At 44.8% G+C, this 27615-nt stretch overlaps 1 protein-coding gene across 1 annotated transcript; it reads left to right on the top strand.

Annotated features, from left to right (window-relative positions):
• The first annotated feature begins 3862 nt into the window (after positions 1 to 3862).
• Positions 3863 to 26152, top strand: LOC141108661 (torsin-1A-like). The gene is made up of 5 exons (XM_073600485.1): positions 3863 to 4125; positions 10700 to 10965; positions 17854 to 18029; positions 22938 to 23065; positions 25154 to 26152. The coding sequence occupies exons 1-5, from the start codon at positions 3879 to 3881 to the stop codon at positions 25396 to 25398; spliced, it is 1062 nt and encodes a 353-aa protein (XP_073456586.1). The 5' UTR covers positions 3863 to 3878; the 3' UTR covers positions 25399 to 26152.
• The last annotated feature ends 1463 nt before the right edge of the window (positions 26153 to 27615 follow it).

The raw sequence follows: 27615 nt of genomic DNA, 5'->3' as shown, positions 1-27615 counted from the left end.
TCAAGTTCCTCCACACCAAACTCCTCAAACCATGTCTTTATGGAGCTGGCTTTGTGTATAGGGGTACAGTCATGCTGGAACAGAAAACAGCCTTTCCCAAAACTGTTACCACAAGGTTTGAAGTACACAATTTTCTAAAGTCTTTCCAAACTGTAGCATTTTACCGCACCCTTCACTGGAAACACCTGAGCGCAATCGTGGGTGTCTTTGGCCACATAGTGTATTTCAGGCTCTGTTTTTTAGAGAATAGAAAAAGGACCAGGCTTTTCAGGGCCACGATCAATGAGGAGGCATCCTTCCCCTCCTGGAAACATGTTCCCTGTCAACTATAGAATACAGAAGATCTGTTCTCTATAGGATTGTTCTATAAAGCTCTTGTAGCATTAACATGCACAGGCCAATGCTATTTATTTGTTTGGGCAAGCACACCTGGCACTGCCTTGTCTCTAGAGAACACTGGCATTTTTCTCTGAGATTAACCCTTTCAGGACAAGATGTCGTCGACTCCTGGATCCCCAGAGCCAGGGGCGTTGCTAGGGGGTGGCTATTGGGGCTATAGCCCCGAATCTGGGGCCAATAGCCCCGAGTCTCTTGCCGCAGGGTCCCTGCCTAACCAGCGGGTTGCGGCTGCTGCGGTGGGTGGGCTGGCTGCATGAGAGAGGAAGAAGAGAGGAGAGAAGCAAGTGGGCGGACGAGCAGAGATGACATCTCTCTGCGCTCGCTCCACATCAGCGCTCTTCACAGCCGTGCCTCTTCAATTTGGGAGAGAGGTGCGGCAAGCAGCAGAGAGATGATATCATCTGTCACTGCCCGCCACACATCAGCGCTCTTCCGCCCTCACAACATGGTGGAGTGGAGGTCACTTGCTTCCTGTCATCATGGAGCTCCACTTTGCAGCCAGACCCCCTTGCTTCAATATCGGAGGTACGGCGTGGAGCAGCGAGATGACATAATCTCTCACTGCCCGCCCCAGGTCACCGCTCTCCTGCTCTCACTAAATGGATTAGTGCTGTCGGCCTGCCACCAAGCTTGCAACGTCAATGCACATTTGGTGGCACTGGCTGGCATGGCAAGTGACAATCCACATCAGTTGGCATGTGACGTGGCAAGTGACAATCTGCAAATGGTGGCAGGAGATGTGGCAATCTGCAAATGGTGCCAGGAGACGTGGCAGGTGACGTGGCAAGTGACAATCTGCAAATGGTGGAAAGAGATGTGGCAAGTGACAATCTGCAAATGGTGGCAGGAGATGTGGCAAGTGACAATCCACATCTAGTGGCAGGTGCTGCATCTGGTGACAGGCGACGGTGGCAAGTGACACGCTGCATCTGGTAGCAGGAGATGTGGCAAGTGACAAGCCTAGGGCTCCCACTGATTCTGCAGTATGGTGAGTTGAACCGCTTCATTAAATATTAGAATGTAACAATAGAAATAATGCACTTCAATCATCCTGACACCATGAAAAACTGCTCCCCCCCCCCCCGCGGGCATGCAAAAAGGTTGGTGACCGCTGCTGTGGGCTCTAGCCCCAGATCTTTTGCAGACCTAGCAACGCCCCTGCCCAGAGCAAATTTAGCAACGTCAGTATTCATAGCAGCCACATCAGTGCATATGCACCGAAATGTGCTAGTATTGTGCACTGTGGTGCATCATATTGTATGCTGCAATGAGTTGATGTGCGTTGCAATGCAGGACAGAGTATAAAGCAGTGTTGGTCAACTTGAAAATCATAGAGGTCCTTAAAAGAGAAGTATGAGAATTTTGTTTATTTTAGAATCATACTTGCCTAGGTGGATGCTGCATCTGTCCCCCGCTGGCTTTAAGACTGAGAACTGAGCGATCAAACGCTGCCGATTCCTTGGTTCTAAGAGCTCCCTGAGCAGAGAGCTAGTAATGCCTCATTTCCACTGAGCGGATCGGTTCGGGTCGGTACAGTTTGGAAGGCCTAGAATGGTCCGGCCTATTCAGGTAAGCGTTTCCACTGCAAGTCGCAATGTAGATATTTGCCAACACACCAAGGATCAGCACAAGGTGGCGTCCAAACGGTTTAGTTTATTGCATGATCACAACACAAAGAGGTGCAACGTTTCCATGCAATAAACTAAACCGTTTGATCGCCACCTTGCGCTGATCCTTGGTGTGCTGGCAAATATCTACATTGTGACTTGAACCAGTATCCAGCTGGTTGTTGCTGCAGCACCCGACCTTTAGAGCTTATACCAGGAACGTGTGCGATGGAAATATGAAACACTCCACTGCAAGTCGGCCCCACAGGGGCCATACCTGGGTTTAAGAAAAATGCCTAGCATGGCGTCACACGTCCATCAATCAGTGGAATGTATTGTAGCTCCGCCCTAACCGAACCGTACCATTTTCTATGGCCCCACATCTTAAGCAGGACCCTGAATGGTGCGGTGCGGTTCGGTTGTATGGGCCGTTTTCATAATGGAAACACTCAGAATAGCGTACCGAACCGAACCGAACCGATCCGCTCAGTGGAAACGAGGCATAACTGTCAAGTCACCTCTGTCTGCTCTGACCCTCCAGGGCTCAATGGAGCGCTGGGCTGTAGAGGGAGCATCCGGCTCAGCCTCCCAGCGGCAGAGTTGGGGGGGGGGGTGGAGAAGAAGGGGGGTGAGCGGAGTTGGGGGGGGTGGAGAAGGGGGGGTGGGGAATCGGGTTGGTGAAGGGGGGGGTTATGATCAGAGCAGATGGTCTGAGCAGCGGCTTCTTCGGGCCCACCTCTTCGGATTATCTAACCAAGATTATAACACCTTGAATAATCCAACCGCAACTGTGATTTTAATCGTACCATTTATATGTGTAGAATAAAAGTTTCTTTTAAATCTCCTTGATTTGTGCATTTATTAGACCCTACACCTACAAGGTACAAGCAAAGTCCCACTTGTTTTTGTTCTAGTTTAGTGTCTCTTCTGGGATAGAAGACACTGGGACATTACGGTGGGGGGGGGCAGGCACACGGAAGTTGCTGAGTACATGGCAGTGACACTGAGGAGTTGGGCTCAGCACAGAACAGTCAGCTTTCTATTGGAGAACTCTGCAGCTTTTTTGGTGGCAGGCATCATGTGCCTGCCTTGGATGTCTCTCCCTGTTCACCACCATTCCACCCTTATCTTCAATAAGCCAGAGATAAGCCACGTGGAAGGGGGCGCTCCTGCGGCTTCATGAGGCACAGCTGACACCCAGACCCTCAGCCAATCCCACCAATCACAAGCTGAGCTAGGACTAAACTACAGACTGAAATGAGCCGTATGGTGACTGTGATAACTGTGTCCCACTGTCCGTGACAGAGCCTAATTTTCAGGACTCTGCCCGGGACAGACTCAGAGCGGGACAATGGTCTGCTTTCCTCGAATGTCCCAGGCCATTCGGGACTGTGGACAACTATGCAAATATGCTGCTTTACCACAATACACATTGATGTTCACTAACACATGTAAGAATGTGAATGTGCTCTACACAATTTTGATACATCCAAAGAAATATTGTACAATCATGCTGCAACACGTATGGTCAGATTTGGAGACTTTTTGAGGGAAAAAAATCTTAACAATCTGTTAGATGTGATTGTAGCCGTATTAGTGCAATTGTGATAGACAATTTGTTAGACAAACTTTAGGGGGCCACCATGGTGTCTAGATCTGACTCTGCCAGCTGTGGAAAACAGTAGTAGCCCTCACTGGCAGCATGCTGGTTTTAACATTGCACACCTGCCAGTACTGGATTTTCCAGTTGGCAAGAGAAGATAAACTGGTACCAGCAGAACTGGGGATACAATACTGAGCATGTCTGAGAATTCTGACACGTAATGGCAAAAAAACAATCAATGGACAAGGAACTGTGTGCCCTCAGTAAAGATGGCCGCCGCTGTGCCCTCAGCACCGGAAGTGGACGGCTGGGAGGCCCTCCCTCTGCACAGTTTGGTGGGTGAAATGAAAGTGTCCGGGGTGGTGATCTGGTTGTCGTTGCTGCCGCTCACAGCACGATGCTTGGAGCCGATCTCTATGGCCTTCGGGACCTTAATCACAGGAGTCGTCACCTACTATGGGCTGCTCTGGTATTCCCCGGATCAGTGCCTGCTGGACGGGGCCATCAATGTGACAGGTGAGGGCAGGGGGACTACAAGTCCCAGCATGGATGCAGAGGGATTTTGCATGGTGCTGAGTGCTTTACAATCTGATTGAAGCTGGCTGTACACCATGCGATCCTGCCATCATCTATGGAGTGCAGGGCCTGTCTGATTGGAGCAGAATAGAAGTACAACCAAAGGCAGGTCTTCTTTTTTAGTTTAGTATTGGATAGAGTAGAGAGGGGTTAGACCCCCTGCCAGTTTTTATTGCTGCCTGTGCCCCCATTAGGGAGATTCCCCCTCTTCATTTTTCCTGGTGATTGTTATCGCTGAGAGTAAAAGCGTAAGAAAATCCCAAATGTTGAGTTGTCACCGGAACAGGAATAGAGGAGAAATCTTCCGATAGGGACACTAGTTCTAGTGATAATGAGTGATGAACCCGCCAGGAAGCTGTCATTGCACGCCGCCAATCATAGGCAGTGAGGCATTTCCCGACCGGCAGCTGCACATACACACGCTGCTTGTGATTGGTGGTGGGCAGTGCCAGCTTCCTGGCAGGTTCGATCTGCACTCACCCGAACCCATTCTTAGTTACAACTAAGGATGGGCTCCGGCGTGTTCGCAACTCCTCGCGCCCGCCAGGAAGTTGACACTCCGCAGCGCTAATCACAGACTGTGAGGTATTTCCCGATCTGTGCAGTCGTGGATCAGGAAATGTCTAACTGCCTGTGATTAGCGCTGCGGAGGGTCACCTTCCTGGCGGGAACACGTCTGAGCCCATCCTTAAAGCGGGGGTCCACCTATCTATCGTTTTTTTTTTTTTTTTGTTTTTTTAGTTCATTCACAAACTTTTCTTCTCAGCATTACATACTCACATATTGTGTGTAATATGTCCACCTGTGTCAGATTTCGTTGGAAAGAATAACTTATATTATTCACTGCAGGCGGTTTCCATCTTCATTGTGGGCATTTGAAGCCCACAAGCATTTATTTCCTGGATGTGGTGAATGCTGTGCTCCCAGCATTCACTGCTCGTTCCCGCACATGCTCAGTGGCATCCTGGGAAGCCTGAGACTAGCTCCCAGGAGTCTGGGAGAGGCTAGAAACACGCCTACTCCCACGGGAGGAGAACCAGGAAGTGCAAAGAAGAATAGAAAAATAAAAGGTAATTACGGCGATTTAAATTTTTTTAAATGGCATGTCAGCATCTAGGCAAGGAAGAGAATACATACAGATATTGTTCAAAATTTAGGTGGAACCCCGCTTTAATGATAACCTCACCTTGCAGGCGTTTCCTCTCACTTCCTGTTTTGGTCTATGAGACAAGAAGTGAAGGGAAATCTCACCAGTGGGACACAGAGGGTAAACCCAACGTTGGTTATAGCGCTTCCTTACTTTATCCAAAATGAAATACAAAGTTTTGCCTTTAGTCCTACTTTAGTTAAAGCGGAGCTTCACCCAAAAGGGGAAACTCCACTTTTTTGCTTCCTCCCCTCTCTGCTTTCACATTTTGGCGCCTTTCGTGGGGGAGGGCGGAGCAAATATCTGTCAAAACCCCCCGTTGCCTTCTGGGAGACACACAGGTCCCAGAAGACAGCAGGGACCTGTCAGAAAGTGCAGTGCCTCGCGCATGCGCAGTAGGAAACGGGCTGTGAAGCCGCAAGGCTTCACTTCCTGTTTCCCTTAGTAAGGATGCCGGTGTTCCGTCAGATTAGGCGACTCGTGAAAATCTTGTAACGGAAGTGACGGTCTGTCACGGCCATCTTGGTACACCCGCACTCAGCCACAGGAAGCCTACAGTGTGAAGACACCAAGAGGACATCTTTTTACACTCACCGAAGTCTTGCATTTCACACTTTTTTACCTCTAAACTCAGCTTATATCGTAAAATACAGGATTTAGAAGTCCGTGACACGGTTTTGATGTTTAATTTTAAAAGCAGCGGTCTTCTGTCAGATTACCAAACCTGTGAGCAGGCTTGCCAATGCTTTTAAAATTCAACATCAAAACCGTGTCACTGACTTCTAAATCCTGTATTTCATGATATAAGCTCAGTTTAGTGGTAAAAATAAGTCCTCATGCACACGGACGTTTTTACAGCTGCTTTTTTGAGCTTTTTTTGCAGCTTAAAAAGGCCTGTCTGTTAGTCTATGGCTTCATGCCCACCTAGGCGTTTTTAAGCTGTAAAAAAAACCCAGGACCAGTGGGTTCTGAAAGATGTTTTTCAGCTGTAAAAACGCTCAAAAACGTCATTCACCAACGTTTTTTAACGTTTTTGATCCATTGAAAAAAAAAAAAAACGCTAACGCGGAAAAACGCTCAAAAACGCTAAATAACGCTATTGCAAAAACGCTGAAAAAAGCAGAAAAAAGTTCAAAAAAATCACTGCAAAGATACTGGCGTTTTCATAACGTTATTTTAACAGCCTGTGTGCATGAGGGCTAAGTGTGAAATGCAAGACTTCGGTGGGTGTAACAAGATGTCCGCTTGGCGACTTCAGACTGTAGGCTTAGTGTGGCTGAGTGCAGGTGTACCAAGATGGCCGCAACAGAATATCACTTCCATTACGAAATCTGACGGGTCGCCTAATCTGACGGAACAACGAAGCTGATTGATGGATCAGCTTGGGGTACCGACATGGCGTGCTCCCTGAACAGGTAAGAGTCCTTATATTAAAAGTCAGCAGCTGCAGGATTTGTAGCTGCTGACTTTTCATTTGTTTTTGTATAGGCCGGAGCTCCTCTTTAATGATCAGGAGTGGCAGTTGATCATGAGATGTAGAGAAGAAGTGGCTCCCTATGTGGTGAGTGTCACATGTAGCACACGGGAATGACAACCTCTTACATGGCTGCACAATGCTGAAAACACCATCAGTTCATTGCTACAAAATGACAGGACATGCTACGTGTGTGTTTACCCCATAAGAAGCCCCCCTTCATCTGGGTCATGATCACTTGAAGACCAGGCTTTTTCTGGCACTTTTTGTTTACAAGTAAAAATCTGTATTTTCTGCCAGAAAATTACTTAGAACCCCCAAACATTATATATTTCTTTTAGCAGAGACCCTAGAGAATTAAATGGCCATTTTTATTTTTTTATGTGACACTGTATTTGCACAGCAGTTTTTCAAACGTAATTTTTTGGGGGAAAAAATGCACTTTATTGAGTTTTAAAGCAAAAAAAACCCACACTCTATAACCCAATTTTTTATTTATTTTTGGTAAACTATAAAAGCTGACGTTACACCGAGTAAATAGACACCTATCATGTCATGCTTTAAAATTGCCCACACTCGTGGAATGGCGACAAGCTACAATAGGCGACACCTTTTCACAGGTTAACTGTTTGGAGTTACATAGGAGGTCGAGCGCTAGAATTATTGCTCTCGCTCTAACATTATCTCATATCTCTATCTATGTGTGGTGCGAACACCGTTTTCATATGCGTGCGCGACTTATGCATTCGCTTCTGTGCGCAAGCACTGAGGGATGGGGGCATTTAAAAAAAAAAAAAAGTCTTATTTATTTTTGCACTGTCCCATTAATTTTTTTTTTAACCACTTTAATTCCTATTACAAGGAATGTAAACATCCCTTGCAATAGAAATAAGGGATGACAGGTCCTCTTTGAGAGATCTGGGCTAGAGCTGCACGATTCTGGCTAAAATGAGAATCGCAATTTTTTTGCTTAGAAGACAGATCACGATTCTCGCGGCGTAACATCATCATTCACATTAAAACAAAAATAATTGGGCTAACTTTACTGTTTCGTTTTTTTTTTTTTTTTTTTATTATTCATTGAAGTGTATTTTTTCCCAAAAAATTGCGTTTGAAAGATCGCTGGGCAAATACAGTGTGACATAAAATATTGCAGCAATTGACATTTTATTCCCTAGGGTCTCTGCTAATATATATATAATGTTTGAGGGTTCCAAGTAATTTCTAGCAAAAAGTTCTGATTTTAACTTAAAGCGGAGTTCCCCTTCAAAAAAAAAAAATTAAAAGCAAGCAGCTACAAATACTGCAGCTGCTGACTTTTAATAATCGGACACTTACCTGTCCCAGGGTCCAGCGATGCGGGGATCGAAGCCCCGCTCATCTCCCTCTCCGCTTGGGCGGACCTGTCGTATGTCCCAGATGATTGACAGAGGGGAAAGTGGTGACCTCCCTTCCTCTGCCGAGGGAAGTGACGTCAGGAGCCCAGGCGCTGAAGGAGGCAGATTACAAGGGATCACATAGCAACAGGCATAAAAAGGTAAGTAAAAAAAAAAAAATTTTTTCCAAATGTTTTTTATTTTATTTTTTTCAAGCACATCAATGACATTTTTTTTTTTTTTTTTTTGGATGGAGCTCCACTTTAAGTGGTTAAACTTCCTGCATTTACACGTTTAAAAACTTGGCAGACTGCCTGGATATATTTTTTAACACAGAAGTTTTATCCCTTTGATCGTTACAATGTTTCATGAAAAACTTGGCAGACTGCCTGGATGTTTTCTTTTGACAGCTGAGTGAGCAGATAAGTCTCTCCACTTGTTATATAAACGAATCGGCAAACTCTGCAATAGAGATCGTCAGGGGGGTTGAATCGAGATCACGATTTTTTAACGATTAATTGTGCAGCTCTAATCTGGGGTCTATAAGACCACAAATCTCTCCTCTACCTTTGAAAGCAAAAGATCAAATAAAAAGATTTTTGCTTTAACCCCTTCCCGCCGACCGAACGCATATATGCGTCCTCGGTTTTCCGGGGTTATACCGGGATGATGCCCGCAGCTGCAGGCATCATCCCGGTACCGTTGTTTTCAGCGGGCGATCGGCTACCCGAATATAACAACCGATGCGGCTAAAAGCCGCTCGGTTGTTATACCGGAGGAGCGGGAGGGGACATCCCCCCCCTCCCGCCGCCTCCCGCCGCTGTTACCGGGCCTCCCGTGCGATCGGGAGGCCCGGTGTCCGGTCCGCTGCCTTCGGCGGCTGGGGGCGGACTGGAACGAAGCTGCGAGCGGCTTCGTTCCAGCCTTCTTCTTGTAAATGCGGAAGCGACGTCATGACGTCACTTCCCGTTTACTCGGCTGCCAATGGTGCCGAATTTAAAAAAGTACACAGTATTCAGAATCGCCGTTTTCGGCGATCTGAATACTTTGAAGTGTAAAGGAGGGATGGGGGGTCTTTTAGACCCCCCATCCCTCCATAAAGAGTACCTGTCACCACATATTACTGTCACAAGGGATGTTTACATTGCTTGTGACAGCAATAAAAGTAAAAAAAAAAAAAAAAAAATTTAAACACAATTTATAAAGTACAAAAATAAATAAATTAAATAAAAAAAAAAAAAAAAAAAAAAAATTTTTAAAGTGCCCCTGTCCCCGCGAGCTCGCGCAGCGAAGAAAACGCATACGGAAGTCGCGCCCGCATATGTAAACGGTGTTCAAACCACACATGTGAGGTATCGCCGCGATCGTCAGAGCGAGAGCAATAATTCTAGCCCTAGACCTCCTCTGTAGCTCAAACCTGGTAACCGTAAAATTTTTTTAAAGCGTCGCCTATGGAAATTCAAAGGTACCGTAGTACCCCAGATGTGTTGGAACTACATTTCCCATGATGCTCATCTACACTGCAGAGGGCATGAATGTTCCTCCATCTCCTCTGTGTGCTGCTGACCCGACAGCTTACAATGGTCCAGGGCTCCCTGATGGGATGGGAGAGCTTGAGGGGGAGCCCATGCCCCCCCCCCCCCCCCCACCCCTTCCTTTCAAGGACGTATATATGTACCCCGGACAGGACGCAGTTAAAGGAAAAGCAGTTGGCGTGGCAGAACTGTGTAAATCTCAGGACTGGGCGGACAGAAATACAAATCCTCTGTCAGGTAACATCCCTTTATATGTATCTCCTCTGTGCATTTAGCTAAATTCAGCTTTAACCACGTGCAGAACGCAATACGTATATATATATATATATATATATGTTGCGGCTTTCGAGTGGTTTACCAGGATTATGGCTGAAGATATCAGCCATAACCCCGGTATTGTTTTTTTCAGCCGGTGGTCGGCTTTCTCTTGAAAGCATTCCGAGCGGCTCATGAGCTGGTGTTTCTTGGGCTTACCATTCCCACCAGCTCGCCCGAGGAACAATCCGACGGTGTGGCCGTCCATCAATATACTATATGGTGGGCGGGAAGCAGTTAAGTACCGTAGTTTGTCGCCATTCCACGAGCGTGCCCAAATTTAATGCGTGACATGTTAAGTATCTATTTACTCGGCGTGACATCTTTTATATTTTACAAAATATTGGGGTATAAAATGTGTTTTTGTTTTTTAAAATTAAAGTGTATTTTTTTTTTTTCCCTCTCAAAAAAACGCTGCACAAATACCATGTGACATAAAAAATTGCATTGATCGCCATTTTATTCCCTAGGGTCTCTGCTAAAAAAAAAATATGTTTTGGGGTTATAAGTAATTTTCTAGCACAAGATACAGATTTAAGCTTGTAAACAAAAAGTGCCAGAAAAGGCGTGGTCTTCAAATGGTTAATGACAATTGATCATCTTATATTGTCTTTGCTGTAAATGAGCGCACTGATGGTTCCCTGTACTCTCTTTTGCTTTCTTCTAGCTCTGCAGATCGAGTTCGATGAGAAAATCTTCGGGCAACACCTGGCCAAGAGGGTGATCTTAAAGGCAGTGCCGAAATTTTTGGAGCACAAAAACTCGAAGAAACCTCTAGTACTTTCCTTTCACGGCTGGACCGGTGCCGGCAAGAACTACGTCAGCCAAATCGTGGCCCGCCATATATATCCCGAGGGCCTGAAGAGTAAACATGTACATCAGTTTGTGGCTACCCTGCACTTTCCACACGCCAACCAGATAGATGCTTACAAGGTAAAAGAGAACAAAGAATGTGGTTAGAGATGCACCAAAATTTCAGCTGCCCAAACATATTACGTGAAAATGGTGTTATCGGCACTTTGCCAATGAGAGAGGTGCCAAAAACGTACGTGATTTTGCGGCGCTTTTACCGTGATTTTACCACGATGCTGTGCTTTATGGTTTGTTTTTCATAGGTCATGTGACTCAAAAACGTAACATGGGTGCATTGTTGATGCGTTTTTGCTGCCTTTTCACTGCATGTCAACGTGGCGCGTTTTTTTTTTTTAACTGACCAACAATGCAGCAAGCAGGATTTTTAACACCACAGCAGAAGCGTAACAGACCAGTGTGAGGACCTACATAGAATGTAACCCTACTTTTACATCTCTGCATGTTGCTGCGCGAATAGCAGGAAATCCCGCAACCACCCCTGGTGAAGACGCACTTTTCTGAGGAAAGCAGGGGGGCTCCCATTGATTTTGAATGTCACCCCCACGCATGTAAAATCGCAGTGCATATGCGGGTACCACAGGGTACCTGCGGCTGCATTTTTGAAAAGGTGCATGCACCTTTTTTTTTTTTTTTTTTTTTTTTTTTTTTCAGAAACGCAGGCACAGCAGCCCATTTATTGCTGGCACGAACGCAGCACGCAAAAATCGTGGACATGTGAACCTAGGGTTAAGGAATACATTTTTGTTGAGCTAAAGATGCCATAGATGGCCGACAATAAATTAATATTCATTTAAATTCATGATACTAATTAAAAAGTAGAATAAAATACAATTTTATATATATATATATATATATATATTTTTTTTTTTTTTTTTTTAAACTGTCATTTTCGGTTTTCAGCCAAGTGCATCCTGCTTTTTCTGTTTCGGCACCAAAATTTCCATTGGGTGTACCTCTCACTATGGTATTTACTTCATTAATTTATACTGTGATCCACCAACAAGATATTATTGCTGTCTGTGTCCCTGTTACAGGTTTCCCCTCACTTCCTGTCCAGGTGACAATGACGTCTCTGGGACAGGAAATGAGGATAAATCACCCCAATGTTGTCTGAGACCGCAATAAACTATGAGAGAATTTCTTGCCCTTCTCTACAACAAAAGTTTGGGGTTACCCCATCTACAGACCATGGAGAGGTGTGGAGATATATATATATATATATATATATATATATATATATATATATATATATATATATATATATATATATATATATATATATATATATATATATATATATATATATATATATATATATATATATATATATATATATATATATATATATAATTTTTTTTTTTTTTAAAGCAGAGGCCCTGCAGATTGAAATTGTTTTTATTGCAATTTTTTGTCGCACAATATTTGGACAGCAGTTTATCAGAGGCAATTTTTTTGGAATAAATACACTTTAAGGTATAACTAAGGGTAAAACAATTTTTTGGAGTGGAGAGCGATTGGAATGTTTGTCAGTTTTTTTTTTTTTTATTGCGGTCTGTGTCCCTGTTAGGGAGATTTACCCTCTCTATTTGTCCTGTTTATTGTTGAAAGTAAAAGAATTCCCAAATTTTGGGTTGTCCCCAGAAAAGTAATAGAGGGGAAATCTTCCAATGGGGACACTAGTTCTGGTGAGCTGGGGGTCCCCAAGGAATTCCTTTTATGTTGCAGGGATTTCCTCTCACTTCCTGTTTGGCTGTGGGACAGGAAGTGAAGGGAAATCTCTGAAATGGGACACAGATGGCAAAAAAAAATCATCTGACAGGGGTTATAACCTTCCCTTACTCTATCCAAAATGAAAAAAAAGTTTTGCCTATAGTTGTACTTAAATGAATTTTAGCGCACACAAACAAAAATAATACCCAATTTTTGGATAAAAGATGATGTTATACCGAGTAAATAGATACCAAACATGTCACGCTTTAAAATTATGTACATGCGTGGAACAGCGACAAACTACAGTACCGAAAAATCTCCATAGGCGACACTATAACCACTTGCCGATCGCCTCACGTATGAGTATGGCGGCAAAGTGGCTTTCCTGTGTGTCACTTACCTAGTACGTGATTCGGCACTTCCAAGTAGTGGGCACGCGCGCCGCCAGAGCACCGCTTGTGCTGTGATTAGGCACAGCACAAGCTGATCAGTGGGTGCCATCCAATGGATGTCCACCAGCACCCGCTGATCGGCGAGGAGACAGACTGGACGGAGCTCTGCCTATGTAAACAAGACAGAGCTCTGTCCTGTCAGGGAATAAAATCCAGCACATCCCTTAGTAAAAGCACCACATTGGAAACACAAAAACACTGGCTAGGCACTCATTTAACCCTTTGATCACCTTAGATGTTTAACCGCTTCCCAGCCAGTGTCATTCGTGCAGTGACGGTGCATATTTTTTTGCACCGATCATTGTGTTAGTCTCACCGGTCTTCAAAAAAGCATCAAAAGTGTCAGTGTCGGAATGTCCTCTGCAATATCGCAGTCCCGCTATAAGTCACTGATCACCACTAGTAGAAAAAAAAGAAAAATTACAGTATATATATCCCCTAGTTTTTAGACGCTATAGCTTTTGTGCAAACCAATCAATATATGTTACATCTATTGCGATTTTTTTTTTTTTTTTTTTTTTTTTTTTTACCAAAAATATGTAGCAGAATACATAGTGGTCTAAATTTATGAAGAACTGTGATTACATTTTTTTATTGAATATGTTTTATAGCAGACAGTAAAAAATATTAATTGTTTTGTTTTTTATTTTTATTTATTTTATTTATTTTTTTATAATTGTCAAGTTTTTTTTTTTTTTTTTTTTTTGTTGCAAAAAATAAAACAACCAATGTTGATCAAATACCACCAAAAGAAAGCTCTATTTGTAGGAAAAAAATAATATAAATTTCATTTATGTACAGCATTGCATGACCGCGCAATTGTCAGTTAAAATAACACAGTGCTGTATCGCGAAAAATGCTCTGGTCATAAAGGGGGGTAAATCTTCTGGAGGTCAAGTGGTTAAAAGACTTTACAGGTTACCAGTTTAGAGTTACACAAGCGGTCTGGCACTAGAATTATTGTTCTTGCTCTGACGTTCGCAACAATACCTCATATGTGGTGCGATCATCATTTACATATGTGTGCAGGACCTACGTGCACATTTGCACATGCCCCGGGGGAGGGGGGCGCTTTAAATTTTTTTGTTATTATAATTTCTTTTATAGAAAAATAAATTGACACTGTACCGTTGTGTTAATGTTTATTGCTACCACAAGAGATGAACAACATCCCTTGTGATAGCATGGCCCGTGACAGGTCCTCTTTATGGAGAGACACCAGGTCTCACCTCTGCCCTACAAAGCATCTGATCAAACCAAGATTGATGGAAAGCAGACAAAGTTAATCTCCAGACACAGAAAGGGTAATTGAAATGTTTCTCAAAGGATATAAATCGGTTTTATGTGCACCAAATGTCTCTGCAAACCTAGAAATGACCTTGTAAAAGTATCAGTGACCTCATCATTCTGCATAGCTTTTGCAGAGATCAGAGCTGTGGGAGGGGCCCAGCAGGCTCCACCCATAACAGGCTGCCTGCAGAAAACTACAGGAGGGGGCGGAGACAAGACCAGCCACCCTGCACAAGGAGAGGGAGCAGCAGGGAGCCGTCTTTATTACAGGAAACTTCTGTTCTGTCTCACACTGGGCACTGTGCCTGGGCACGCCCTAATCACGCCGAGTGTAATACGCAGAGTGGCAGTTGGGTGCCCAGCGCTGGAACTTTGTGTTCCAGCAACCGGCACAGAAAGGAGATGCATGCAGAGTGGCAACAGGAGCCGGGCACTGGAACCCTCTCTGTGTACCAGCACAGGAAGGAGTACACTGACGGCGGCTAGGCTTTTACCATCGGAAACCTCCAGCACTGGCCTCTAGTGTCTGCACACACGAATCCCTCCCTGCTCTCCCAATACAACAGAGGAGGGGGCGGGGCATAGAATTGAGTACACACGTGACACTGGTTTGGCCTTCCCTCTGTTGAGGACCACTGAGCGCTGGAAGAGCTTTGCTGTTTTTTCGGGGAATCCACTTGTTCGCTCTAGCCGCACACACCCGCAGCATCAAGAGAGGCCAGCGGAAGCAGCCTTACCAGCCACAGTATAAGATTCTGCTGTGGGTATGGGACAGGGAAGGTTGAAGAGCTGGAAATCCAGCTGTACTGGAAGGAGAGCTTTCTCTTGGGGAGAAGTTGTAGGGGAGAGCTCGGTACTGGGGGAGGGGGTGTCTGTAAACACGCACTCCTGAACTCCGCACCCTGTGCGTAGCACACGCCTTAAGTCTGCACTCCGTGCATAGCGCATGGCTGAACTTTGCATTCTGTGCGTAGCGCACTTCTGAACTCTGCACCCTGTGCATAGCGCACTTCTGAACTCTGCACCCTGTGCATAGCGCACTTCTGAACTCTGCACCCTGTGCATAGCGCACTTCTGAGCTCTGCACCCTGTGCATAGCGCACTTCTGAACTCTGCACCCTGTGCGTAGCGCACTCCTGAACTCTGCACCCTGTGCGTAGCGCATGGCTGAACTTTACATTCTGTGCATAGCGCACTCCTGAACTCTGCACCCTGTGCGTAGCGCACTCCTGAACTCTGCACCCTGTGCGTAGCGCACTCCTGAACTCTGCACCCTGTGCGTAGCGCACTCCTGAGCTCTGCACCCTGTGCGTAGCGCACTCCTGAGCTCTGCACCCTGTGCGTAGCGCACTCCTGAGCTCTGCACCCTGTGCGTAGCGCACTCCTGAGCTCTGCACCCTGTGCGTGGCGCGCTCCTGAGCTCTGCACCCTGTGCGTAGCGCGCTCCTGAGCTCTGCACCCTGTGCGTAGCGCGCTCCTGAGCTCTGCACCCTGTGCGTAGCGCGCTCCTGAGCTCTGCACCCTGTGCGTAGCGCACTCCTGAGCTCTGCACCCTGTGCGTAGCGCACTCCTGAGCTCTGCACCCTGTGCGTAGCGCACTCCTGAGCTCTGCACCCTGTGCGTAGCGCACTCCTGAGCTCTGCACCCTGTGCGTAGCGCACTCCTGAGCTCTGCACCCTGTGCGTAGCGCACTCCTGAGCTCTGCACCCTGTGCGTAGCGCACTCCTGAGCTCTGCATTCTTCTCCTCTTTTCTTCCTCGCAGCTCTGTTTGGTTGCTGGGAGTAATACGTGGCACTTCCAGCATGGTCCTTGTGCAGCCAATCACCACTTCCCTAGCGGCTAGTTTACACTTGCTTCAAAACAAGGCTTCGGACACACTTTGTTAAAGCTCTCTGAATGGCAGTCAAAGCCCCTGTCACTAAATAAAATGGTTAGCTTACAGTCCTGTTTACACCTTGCTTTTGCTTGGTGCTTCGATGAGCCTTTGGTGGGGCTTCAAGTGAGCTTTGCCATCGACTTCTAAGTGTTTTTAAGTGTTCTAATTTATGAAGTTTATGTACCTACTTGCTTTTTCTCAGAGTTGATATAATAGGCCAACCTTCCAGCAATGCCTAGATTAGGAGAAGACATTTATTTGTGTACATTTCTTTTGCTTGCTGATTTATGGCATCGATACAGAAACTGCGTCACATTAGAAAAAAAACAAAAGCCTGTGTTGCTCTTTTACAAACAGTAAAGTTGAATTACAAATCAGGTTTACTATTCCTATAAAATGACTAAAGAGCTATAAAGAGGAAATGTCAGTTCTGTACAGTGTCTCAGGTTTAATAGGTAATTAGGCAATGCAGAGGTTTTCTATTGCTTATCTGTGCGAAGAACTTGAGCCATAAATGCAAGTCTGCAGTCTCTGTAAAACAGATTGGTCTGAACGGGGTGAATGGACAGACCGACAATAAAGGTGACCACAGACACTTTGAAACACCACTAAAGCTACATGGAGTATAATTTTTGAAGCAAAGCAAAAGCAAGATGTAAACAGGACTGTAAGATAACCATTTTATTTAGTGACAGGAGCTTTGACTGGCGTTCAGAGAGCTTTAACAAAGCGTGTCTGAAGTCTTGTTTTGAAGCAAGTGTAAACTAGCCGTTAATGTGTGTTGAAGCCGAAGCAAGTGTAAATGAACCCAAAAGCTGTCATGGGGGAGAGGCTTTGTCACATGTAAGCTCCAAGATTGAGCTACCAGAGCAGCAAGTCTGTCACTTCAAAGTAAACCCAATTGATGTTTGAATAAAGAGGTCTGTCAAAACTCGGGGGGGGGTTATTGAACTGTATGCAGCAATGTCCCCTCTCTGCTTCAAGGATCCAGTGAGGTGAGTATGTTCCTTAGGGGCTAAAATGTAACATTGGACAAACATGTTTGTTTCTGGATGAATTGGGGGGGGCCTCTGTACTGTCTGTGTCCCCATTGAGAAGAGAACGGCAGATCTCCCCAAAATGCAGGAAAATGCGAAGTGTAACATTTTTCCCCAGTGGTAAGTTTCCTCTCTGCTCTTTCTTTAGTGACCAGCATGAAATTTTGGATTTCATTAAATTCTCTAACACCAGGACAAATAAAGAAGGTGAATCTCCCACATATGGGACCCAGACAACGCTCCACTGTAATACAAAAAAAAAAGTTTTGGTCGGAGTTGTACTTTAATATGGTGTTAGGGAGGGACTGGACTGGGAGTCATACCTATATGTCCACAAGTTACATGCTGATAGGAGGTGAGAGCAGAGGGGTGGCTTCATCGGGCTTCTTGCTGCTCTTTCCCTGTCCAGTCCCCAGGCTAGGAGTGGAGAGTGGAGTTACATTCAGGCTACTAACAGAGGAAATTGTAATGAAAAAACCTTGAACACAGGATGGTCCGGTGATATTGGTCGCTGTAGCTGGCTGCTGACTTATCTTTTTAATGCTGTGGTTTTTTTTTTTTTTTTTCGGTTTGCTTTTCCAGGACCAGTTACAGTCGTGGATCCGAGGGAACGTGTCGGCCTGTGAGCGATCCATCTTCATATTTGATGAAGTAGATAAGATGCAGCGTGGCTTGATGGACTCTATAAAGCCGTTCCTCGATTACTACGACCAGATTGGTGGCGTCTCCTACACCAAAGCCATCTTCATTTTCCTCAGGTAAGTGCTCAGCCACTGAAAATCAGGATTTTATCTACAGAGGACCTTTCTCTTATGGAAGACCACATTTATTAATCAGTTTAAAGGGAAAGAATCTTACTTTTTCATTGGAAGCCTATTCTGACTAATTACTGCGGTGTTTGGCTTGTTAGAAGTCATTTTTATGAGACATTCACATTTTTCCCATGCATTCATATTTTTGTTAGTTTATTAACCACTTCAGCTCCAGAAGAATTACCTGTCCACTCCCCCCCCCCTTTCATGGCCAAGCGTTTTGGCTTTTTTTTGCCATAAGGCACTGCGGTACTTTAACAATTGTGCAGTCGTGCGACGCTGTACTCAAATAAAATGTGTGCCTTTTTTCCCACAAATAGAGCTTTTTTTGGTGGTATTTGATCACCACCTGCAGTTTTTATTGTTTGCACTATAAACAAAAAAAAGAGGAAATTTTTTTGAAAGAAAAAAAATTCTTACATTTTGCTGTAAAACCTATCCAATAAAAGTAACATAATTTCTTCATAAATTTAGGCCCGTATCTCTTCTGCTACATATTTCTGGTAAAAAAAAATCCCAATAAGCTTATATTGATTGGTTTGCGCAAAAGTTATAGCGTCTACAAACTATGGGATATTTATGGAATTTTTATTTATTTTTTTACTAGTAATGGCGGCGATCAGTGACTTTTATAGTGGGACTACGACATTGCGGCGGACAAATCTGACACTAAGTGACACTTTTGACACTTTTTTGGGGGACCAGTGACACTAATACAGTGATCAGTGCTAAATAATATGCACTGTCACTGTACTAATGACACTGGCTGGGAAGGAGTTAACGGGTAATCAAAGGGTTAACTGTGTGCCTAGGGAGCGCTTACTAACGGTGGGGGAGGTGCTTGTATTGTGGGAAGACAGAGATCCATGTTCCTGCTTTGCAGAAACACAGGATCACTACCTTCCCTTCTCACAGAAAGGCGATCTGCCTTGTTTACATAGGCAGACCGCTGTTCTGCTTCTCTCCCGAACAATCGGCGGGTCCCTGCGGACAAGGTGTCCTGCTCATTGGCTCCCACTGTGTCTAATCACAGCAGGAGTGGGTCGCTGGCGGCATGCGTGTGTGCCCGAGACCTGGAAGTGCAGGATCACGTACAGGTACGTGATTCTGCACAGGAGAGCCACCTTGCCACCGTATATGTACTGTATACGGTCGGCAAGCGGTATATACTAAGAGAAATATGGTGGCTGCCATTGCTCCCCTACTTCGTAAAATGCTAGTTCTTCTCTATGTGACCAATCTGTTTGGTCATATCAATTTTTGGTAATGATATATTTAGTGGTTTGGGAAGTGATTGAATTAAAAAAAATAGTAAAAAATCACCAGGGCATTTGTTTTCTTATGTAGTATTTGGTAAAAATGCTGACTTTAAAGGGTAACTCCACTTTTGTGGGGAAAAAATAATAATATAGCGTATACAATTGCGACATAAGTCATATTGTAATTGAATGTTATTAAAAATGACCTTTCCTTTTCAATCTGCAGCCGCTATAGCTTTCTGAAAATGTAATGCAATATGGCTACCTGGAGATGTTCTGTACACATAATGTGTACAGAACATCCCCTCAGAACCATCATTTCCTGCTTGTGTGATTGGCTTACTGATTTTCCCAAAAGTCTACACTAAAATACAAGTCAGATTTTTGGCATCTCCTGCAACAAAAATGTAATTTTTGGTGAGATACTCCCAATAGGAACAAGTTTAAAGGGATGCAGGTCCAGCAGCTTTCCTCATTAGAGCTCTGCAGGTCCACAGCTGATTGATAATTATGAAACCACTCCCATTAGACTCACTTTCCCACATGGGCACAGAGGAACAAACGGGTTTCTTCAGAATAAAAAAAAGGTAGGAATCTGCAACAAAGTTTATTAAAATCCTTGTAATGTACATAGATCACCCGGGGGAGTTTCCTCAACAAAAGTGGAGTTACTCTTTAAAGCTGAACTCCAGGAGTCCAGCTATTTGGTAAAAAGTGAAGGCATACCATGAGGTAAGCCAAACAAGGTGCATACCAACTCCTGGACTTGTCTCTTTTATTTACAGCTGACATGTTTATAGAGCTTCTAGAAGCTCCATAAACATGTCAGCTGTAATGCTGTAAAGCTCCATAAACATGTCAGCGTTGATGCAGTTGCTATGCTGAAAAATACAAAGGCTATATGAATGGGAAGCAGAGGGGAGGGGCGGGTAGAGCTGCTGTGTGTACTTCTCTAGTGTCAGAATCTGGAGTGTCTTCCCCAGGAGCACCATTAACCTGTCAGATGTAAATAATCAAGAAAAGTCCAGGAGGTTGCATGCACCTTTGATGGACTTAACTCATACTATGCCTTACTATAAACCTTCATAAATATTAAACTAAAACAGCGAATATGCCCAGAGAAGAGGAAACGCCTAAAACTCCCAGGTGGACAGGAACAGAGTCTGAGTCAGGAACTATGAGAAAAGATCCTGCTGTTGTATCCAAAATGTATACAGTGGAACCTCGGTTTGCGAGTAACGCGGTTAACGAGCGCTGTATTTCTAAAAATCCTAACTCGGTTTGCGAGTGTTGTCTCGCAAAACGAGCAGGATTCAGGCCAAAAGCGGCGTGCAGTACCGCTTTTGGCCTGAGGTGGGGGGCGCCTGAGCAGAGCCGAAAGTCGCCGATCGGCGCCGTTCGGAAAGGCCCAAGGACAGTTCGGCAGACCTCGGAAAGGCTCATGAACGGAGTCTTTCCGAGGTTTGCTGAGGTCAGCCGAAGTGTGCTCTGGCCTTTTCGGCCGTTTCCGAGGCTCTCCGGCGCCCCACCCCCGCTTCTGGCTGCATGTGGTATTGCATCTCATTGAAGTCAATGCAGAACAAATTATTTTAATTTCCATTAACTTTGAATGGGAAAACTCGCTTTGATATGCAACTACTTTGGATTAGAAGCATACTCCTGGAACGGATCATGCTCGTAATCCGAGGTTCCACTGTAATAAGATGAGGCCTTACTTTAGACCAGGGGTCTTCAAACTTTCCAAAAAAGGGCCAGTTTACTGTCCTTCAGGCTTTAGGGGGGCCAGACAGTGGTCAGTGGGAGTAGTAAATGCCCGGCATAAGAGCCCCATCACTGGTTCTAATTAAGGTTGTCCCAATACCACGTTTTTAAGACTGAGTACAAGTACCGATACTTTTTTTTTCAAGCACTCGCCGATACCGATTACCGATACTTTTTTTTTTTTTTGTCATGTGACAGGTTTTTTTTACAATCACATTTTTTACCATTTATTTTTTTTAAGATATTTTATATTTTTACTTTAGAATATTTATTACAATGTTCCCCCTGATATCTTCCCTTTGATACTTGGAAAGGGACTGAGAATAGAGATTCCCCAGTCTCTTTCTCAGCAGCCTCAGCTGCACTGGAGATGAATGGACAGGAGACAGCAGCTCCTCTCCATTCATAAGCGGTGACATTGTAAACACAGTTTATGATGCTCAGTTATGAATGGACAGAGTCAGTGATTTCTGACTCTGTTCATTTGGAAAAGGAAGGAGCCGGTAAATGACATATTTACTGGCTCCTTCCTCCGCTCTCCATCCTGAAAGATCTGTGACAGGGTGGGCAGAGGAGGACAGGGGGGAGGGATGGGACCAGAGGAGTGCACAGAGGGGGAGTGGAGGAGTATGGGGACCAGAGGATGACAGGGGGGATCGAAGCTGCGCACAGAGGGGGACTGCTGGGGGGGGGACCGGAGGAGGAGGGGGGGGACCGGAGGATGAGGGGGGGGGGGGAGCTGGAGGAGAACACAGAGGATACTCGGAAACAATGGGTGCAGTGGCGGGGAAAGTTATAATCACCAATCTCCCTTTGTGGCTTTCAATAAAGCAGCTGAAAGCCATGGAGGGGAGAGGAGGAGAAGCGGCTGTCATGATTATAACTTCCCCTGCCGCCGCACCAATTGTTCCTGAGTGTCCAGGTATCGGACTAGGCATCAGGAATGTTTGCAGGAGTACAAGTACTCCTGCAAATACTCGGTATCGGGACCGATACTAGTTTCGGGAGAACCCTAGTTCTAATGGGAGGAATAGTGCCCTATTGTTGATATCAATGAGAAAAATAGTGCCCCATTGACAGTGTCCATAGGGGGAATGGTGCCCCATCATTGGTGTCAATTAGTGGAATAGTGCCCCATTGATGGTGTCAGTAGTGAGAATGGTGCCCCATTATTGGTGACGGTAGAATAGTGCCCCATTGATGGTGCCTTATCATTGGTGTCAGTTGGTGGAATAGTACTCCATTGATGGTGCCAGTAGTGGGAATGGTGCCCCATCAGTGGTGTCAGTTGGTGGAATAGTACTCCATTGATGGTGTCAATAGGGGGAATGGTGCCCCATCATTGGTGTCAGTTGGTGGAATAGTACTCCATTGATGGTGCCAGTAGTGGGAATGGTGCCCCATCAGTGGTGTCAGTTGGTGGAATAGTACTCCATTGATGGTGTCAGTAGGGGGAATGGTGCCCCATCATTGGTGTCAGTTGGTGGAATAGTACTCCATTGATGGTGTCAATAGGGGGAATGGTGCCCCATCATTGGTGTTAGTTGGTGGAATAGTGCCCCATTGATGGTGTCAGTAGGGGGAATGGTGCCCCCTCATTGGTGTCAGCGGAGTAGTGCCCCAAGGGCCAGATAAAGTTACGCAAAGGGCCGCAGTTTTGGAGACCACTGCTTTAGATGATCAGGCTACACCTATACCCAAGATGTTCATTGACTGACCTTTTAACAGCATAGCTCTCTCCGCTGCAGACAAATTTCCTTACATTATACTGGTATCCAGTTTAGCATATTCCCAATGCTTTACTTGTGTTTCTTTTTTTTTTTTTTTGCTTCAGTAATGCTGGAGGAGATTACATCTCTGAGTTGGCCTTGCATTTCTGGAAGACGGGAAAGAAGAGGGAGGATATCAAGCTGAGTGATGTGGAACACCATTTATCCCTCTATGCCTTCAACTCAAATGATGGTGAGTATAGCAGCAAAAGGTAAAGTGGAAGAAAAGCCTTACTCTAACTATTCTTAAAGGAGAAGTGTGGGATTACAAAAAAAAAAAACTCCAAACATCCATGCTTACCTACCTGCTGAAACACAGACCACATGACTGCTGATCGCTCAGTTCCCAGTCTGCTCAGAGCAGAGAGCAGTGACTGTCAGTCGCCTGTTTTTTACAGCCCACCATCTGTCTGTGTGAAACTTCTATTCACCTTGTACAATATAGTCATCCAGCGCTGAGACTTGGTGTATGAGAATGGTGGAGAAGCATTCAGGCCGATTCTATTTAATTCCGGAAGCTATTGCTGCCAGAACACAGCACTGCTTACTCTATGTAACGAATGCTACTACAATGTGATAGAGCACACAGGCGTGCGCGCGCTGTATCAATGTGTAATGGAAATGTTCATTTTGCCCAAATTTTATTTAACCTCTTCCTGTCCTTGGGACATACCCATACATACTCGGGAGCAAGCGGCGATACCAGGAACATGGCTGCAGCCATGATCCTGGCATCAAAATTTGCATCCGGTGATGGGCTTTGCTATAGAGGTGATTGAGTGGCTATACAGCCGCCCGATCACTTCTACAGAGTGTGGAAGGGAGGCTGCTGTTTTGGGGCTCTTCGATGCGATCAGGGAGCCCAGGAGTGCTGCATCCTGTGCAGAGGAGAAAAAAGGTACATCTTTATCTTTCCCTCATCTGTGAGCCAGGAGCGATGAGGATTTAATCACACCTGATTTTTGGTTTGTCGTTTACAAGCTGTTAATGGCCAGGCAAGCATCTGATCAACCTGATCCCAGTTTGATAAGATGCTTTTGAGGGGGGAGGAGAGATCTGAGGCCTAGAAGACCCCAGAACTCTCAGTAAAGAGTACCTGCCACTGCCCATGCTATCACAAGGGATGTTGTTCACCCCTTGTGATAGCAATAAAATCAATAAAAAAAATTAAGAGATCGTGTAAAACAATTTGATGTAAAATAAATATTTAAATTAAAAACAAAAAAACAATGTCTTTTGGTACACTGACTTATGAAGGTCTGTGCTCCCTGTGACTGTGCGTTCAGCCTTGTGCTGCCATCTGTTGGCGTGTTACAAAAGTAGTCTCAATACTTTTGGTACCACTTCGTAAATAACATAGAGCCAATGCACAGGGGACACTTTTTATTATAATTTTTTTTTAATGTTTCTGTGGACACCAGGCCATCTTACAATGTATGACGGACTGTTTGAAATCCTTTGGTGTTCTGGGAACACGTATTCTGGGGCTGGGCTTCTGCAAGCCAGGAATTCTCAGCTTTGCCCGTCGGTGTCTCATTTTATGCACACTCCTGAAAATTCAAAAATAAATCATTTACCCTTCTGCCCTCCATCCTCCCTCTGCTACAGAAGCACAGGGAGGTGGAGATCTGAAGGGGAGAAGGTGCGCAGAGTGCATGTAAAGAGTTTGCAGGCCTGCCTGTTGAAACCAGGTTCTATCTGCTTCCAAGGGATTAAGAGAAAATTTGTTATCAATCTTAGATTAAGGTAAACTCTAATGCCCCGTACACACGGTCGGATTTTCCGACGGAAAATGTGTGAAAGGACCTTGTTGTCGGAAATTCCGACCGTGTGTGGGCTCCATCACACATTTTCCATCGGATTTTCCGACACACAAAGTTTGAGAGCAGGATATAAAATTTTCCCACAACAAAATCCATTGTCGGAAATTCCGATTGTGTGTACACAAATCCGACGGACAAAGTGCAACGCATGCTCAGAATAAATTAAGAGACGAAAGCTATTGGCTACATACGTGTTTTACGTCACCGTGTTCAGAACGATCAGATTTTCCGACCACTTTGTGTGACTGTGTGTAAGCAAGACAAGTTTGAGCCAACATCCGTCGGAAAAAATCCTAGGATTTTGTTGTCGGAATGTCCGATCAATGTTGTTTGACCGTGTGTACAGGGCATAACAGTGTTTCCTGCACTGTATGAGTAATATTACTTCTTCTCCTGAGTCACTGATTAATCCAGTTTGCTGTGTTCATTCTAAAATGCCCCGTTGTCTCCATCTACAGGTGGCTTGTGGCACAGCAGCATGATAGAGAAAAACCTGATTGACTTCTTTGTGCCGTTCCTCCCGATGGAATTTGAGCATGTGAAGATGTGCGTGAGGGCGGAGCTTCGTCAGCGCGGCTTTATGGTCGATGAAGACATGGTCAGCACAGTGGCCAAAGAGATGACTTATTACCCCAAGGAGGAAAAAATTTACTCTGTTAAAGGGTGCAAAACAGTTTCTGCAAAAATCCAGTATTATCTATGAACTGGCAACGAGGTGTAGAGATGGTATTGGAAGGTGGAAGAAAGAGGACGCCACTTTTAAGACTATCATTGGGCTCTATCCGTTAATGAGGAAGGCAGCTGAGATGATGATGGCTTTTCTCCTTTTTTCCTCTGATTGCATAGCAATTAAGAAATTGGAGTGACATCTGAGAGCGGAGACCTCCCGTTGCTGTATGATGAACTCATCACGCTTTGTATGGAGCTGAAATCTCGGAAGCTTTGTTGGTAACCACTAAGCAGAAACTCACGAAGGACAATTTCACCCAACAAAGATAAATACACTGTGAAAACATTTTCTTTTTTTTTCTTTTCTTTTCTTTTTTTTTTTTCTTTCTTGAAAGATTCATTGTGCCTTATGGAGGCTGACAATTATTTAAGGACGCTTTTTACATTGCTTTGTTGAAAAAAACATGGTATAAACACCAATGCGTTTTTGCTGCGTTTTCTGGACTCCTGAGCCCTAGTCATGCAACTTGGACACATGACTTTAAAAAAACGCAGCAAAAACGCAATACAGGTGTTGTTGATGCGGCATTTGGTGCATTTTCTGTAGAATTTAGTGGGAGATGCGTTTTTGGTGTGCTTTTGAACAGCGCACCAAAGATGCAGCATGCAGGACTGTTAAAAAAAACGTTCTGCACCCCCAGCGTACTGGCTTAATAAGCTCCGTAGGATTCTTTTTTTTTTTTTTTTTTTTTGAGATTTTTATTGACGTTTTGTTATGTTTAACAAAATACAGAAAAATGAACCACACACACAAAAAGTAGTATAGGTACATTAAATAATCTGTAGCATACACTTCCACCACCTTCCATGAGGTCCCATAGGATTTAAAGGGATACATTTTTCATGCATTTTTCTTCTTACCCCAAAAACAGATCAGCTTTGGGTTTATGTAAACAACTCCACCCCATGTCTGCTCTTTGGTGGAAGGAGGATGGAGGAATCCCACGCTGCTGCTGTCAAAATACTCACGCAAGCATTTGATTGGACGCAGCCACTATTCAGTTGACAGTTTGCAACCCGGCTCTTTCATTTTTTCAATTGTAGGACATTAGGCAGGGGGTGACAAACAGGGCCACCAAAAAATTCACCGGGAACTGGCCAAAATTCACATAGTGTACTTCCAGCTTAAAGTGGAGGGCCACCCTAAAAAAAAAAAAAAAAAAATAGCATTAATATTCTTTAAAAAAATATAAAAAAAAAACATTTGGGAAAAAAAAAATTTTTTTACTCACCAGAAATCCCTGTTGCTAGGCAGTCTTCCTAATCTGCCTCTTCCGCAGCGCTGTTTCTTCGATTCCTCCTCCTCGGCGAGCGGCCCCGTTGTCTTCTGGGACATGTGTTTGTCCCAGGAAACAACGTGGCCATTCACAAAGCGCCGCGTAGCTCGCGCATGCGCAGTAGGAAACGGGCAGTGAAGCCGCAAGGCTCCACTGCCTGTTTGCCTTAGTTAGGATGGCGGCGCCGGCAGCCGATCCGATGGACGGATCAGCCTCGGGGGGGGCGACATCGTGGGCTCCCTGGACAGGTAAGTGTCCTTATTAAAAGTCAGCAGCTACAGTGTTTGTAGCTGCTGACTTTAAAAAAAAACAAAACGTCCGGAACACCCCTTTTAACGTGTAACTAAAGACAAAACATTTTTAGCTTTGGGCAGAGTAGAGAGAGATTAGAGCAAGTTTTTATTTCTATCTGTATCCCCATTAAGGAGATTTACCCTCTCTATTTGTACTGTTACCATTATCACTGAGAGTGAAATAAAATCCCAATATTTGGGTTGCCACCAGAACAGGAAAAGAGGGGCAATCTTCCAATGGTGACACTAGTTCTGATGATCCTTGTGACAGTCAGGCTTTTTCTCTCGCTTCCTGTTTTGGCTATGGAACAGGAAGTGAAGGGAAATCTCCCCAATGGGACACCGAGGACTTGCAGGGGTTATAGCCATCACTTCATCAACAAAAAAAAATGATGTCTTTAGTTCTTCTTTAGGCTGGGTTCACACTGGTGCGATCAGACATTGCATGTGACTTGCACCGCATTGCTGTGCACATCACATGCGATGTATGTGCGATGCGCATTCAGCCATACAAACTGGCTAAAATCGCATTCACATCAAAATGGCGCAGGACCCTTTTTTTTTGGTCCGCACTGGAATCAGATCGCATGGGTGTTCACACAAATGCGATCCGATTCCTGT

Source organism: Aquarana catesbeiana, linkage group LG09 (assembly GCF_042186555.1).
Source record: "Aquarana catesbeiana isolate 2022-GZ linkage group LG09, ASM4218655v1, whole genome shotgun sequence".
In the NCBI taxonomy this organism is placed as follows: Eukaryota; Metazoa; Chordata; class Amphibia; order Anura; family Ranidae; genus Aquarana; species Aquarana catesbeiana.
The sequence above is the reverse complement of the archived record's forward strand: the minus strand, read 5'-3'. Positions and strand labels throughout refer to the sequence as shown.

What these genes read in the sequence shown, in the direction of transcription:
- LOC141108661 (XM_073600485.1), top strand. Translation starts at nt 3,879, where the DNA reads ATGGCCGCCGCTGTGCCCTCAGCACCGGAAGTGGACGGCTGGGAGGCC. An exon ending in ACCAGATAGATGCTTACAAG is followed by an intron (nt 10,966 to 17,853) that starts GTAAAAGAGAAC and finishes TTGCTTTTCCAG; the next exon opens with GACCAGTTACAGTCGTGGAT. An exon ending in GCCATCTTCATTTTCCTCAG is followed by an intron (nt 18,030 to 22,937) that starts GTAAGTGCTCAG and finishes TTTTTGCTTCAG; the next exon opens with TAATGCTGGAGGAGATTACA.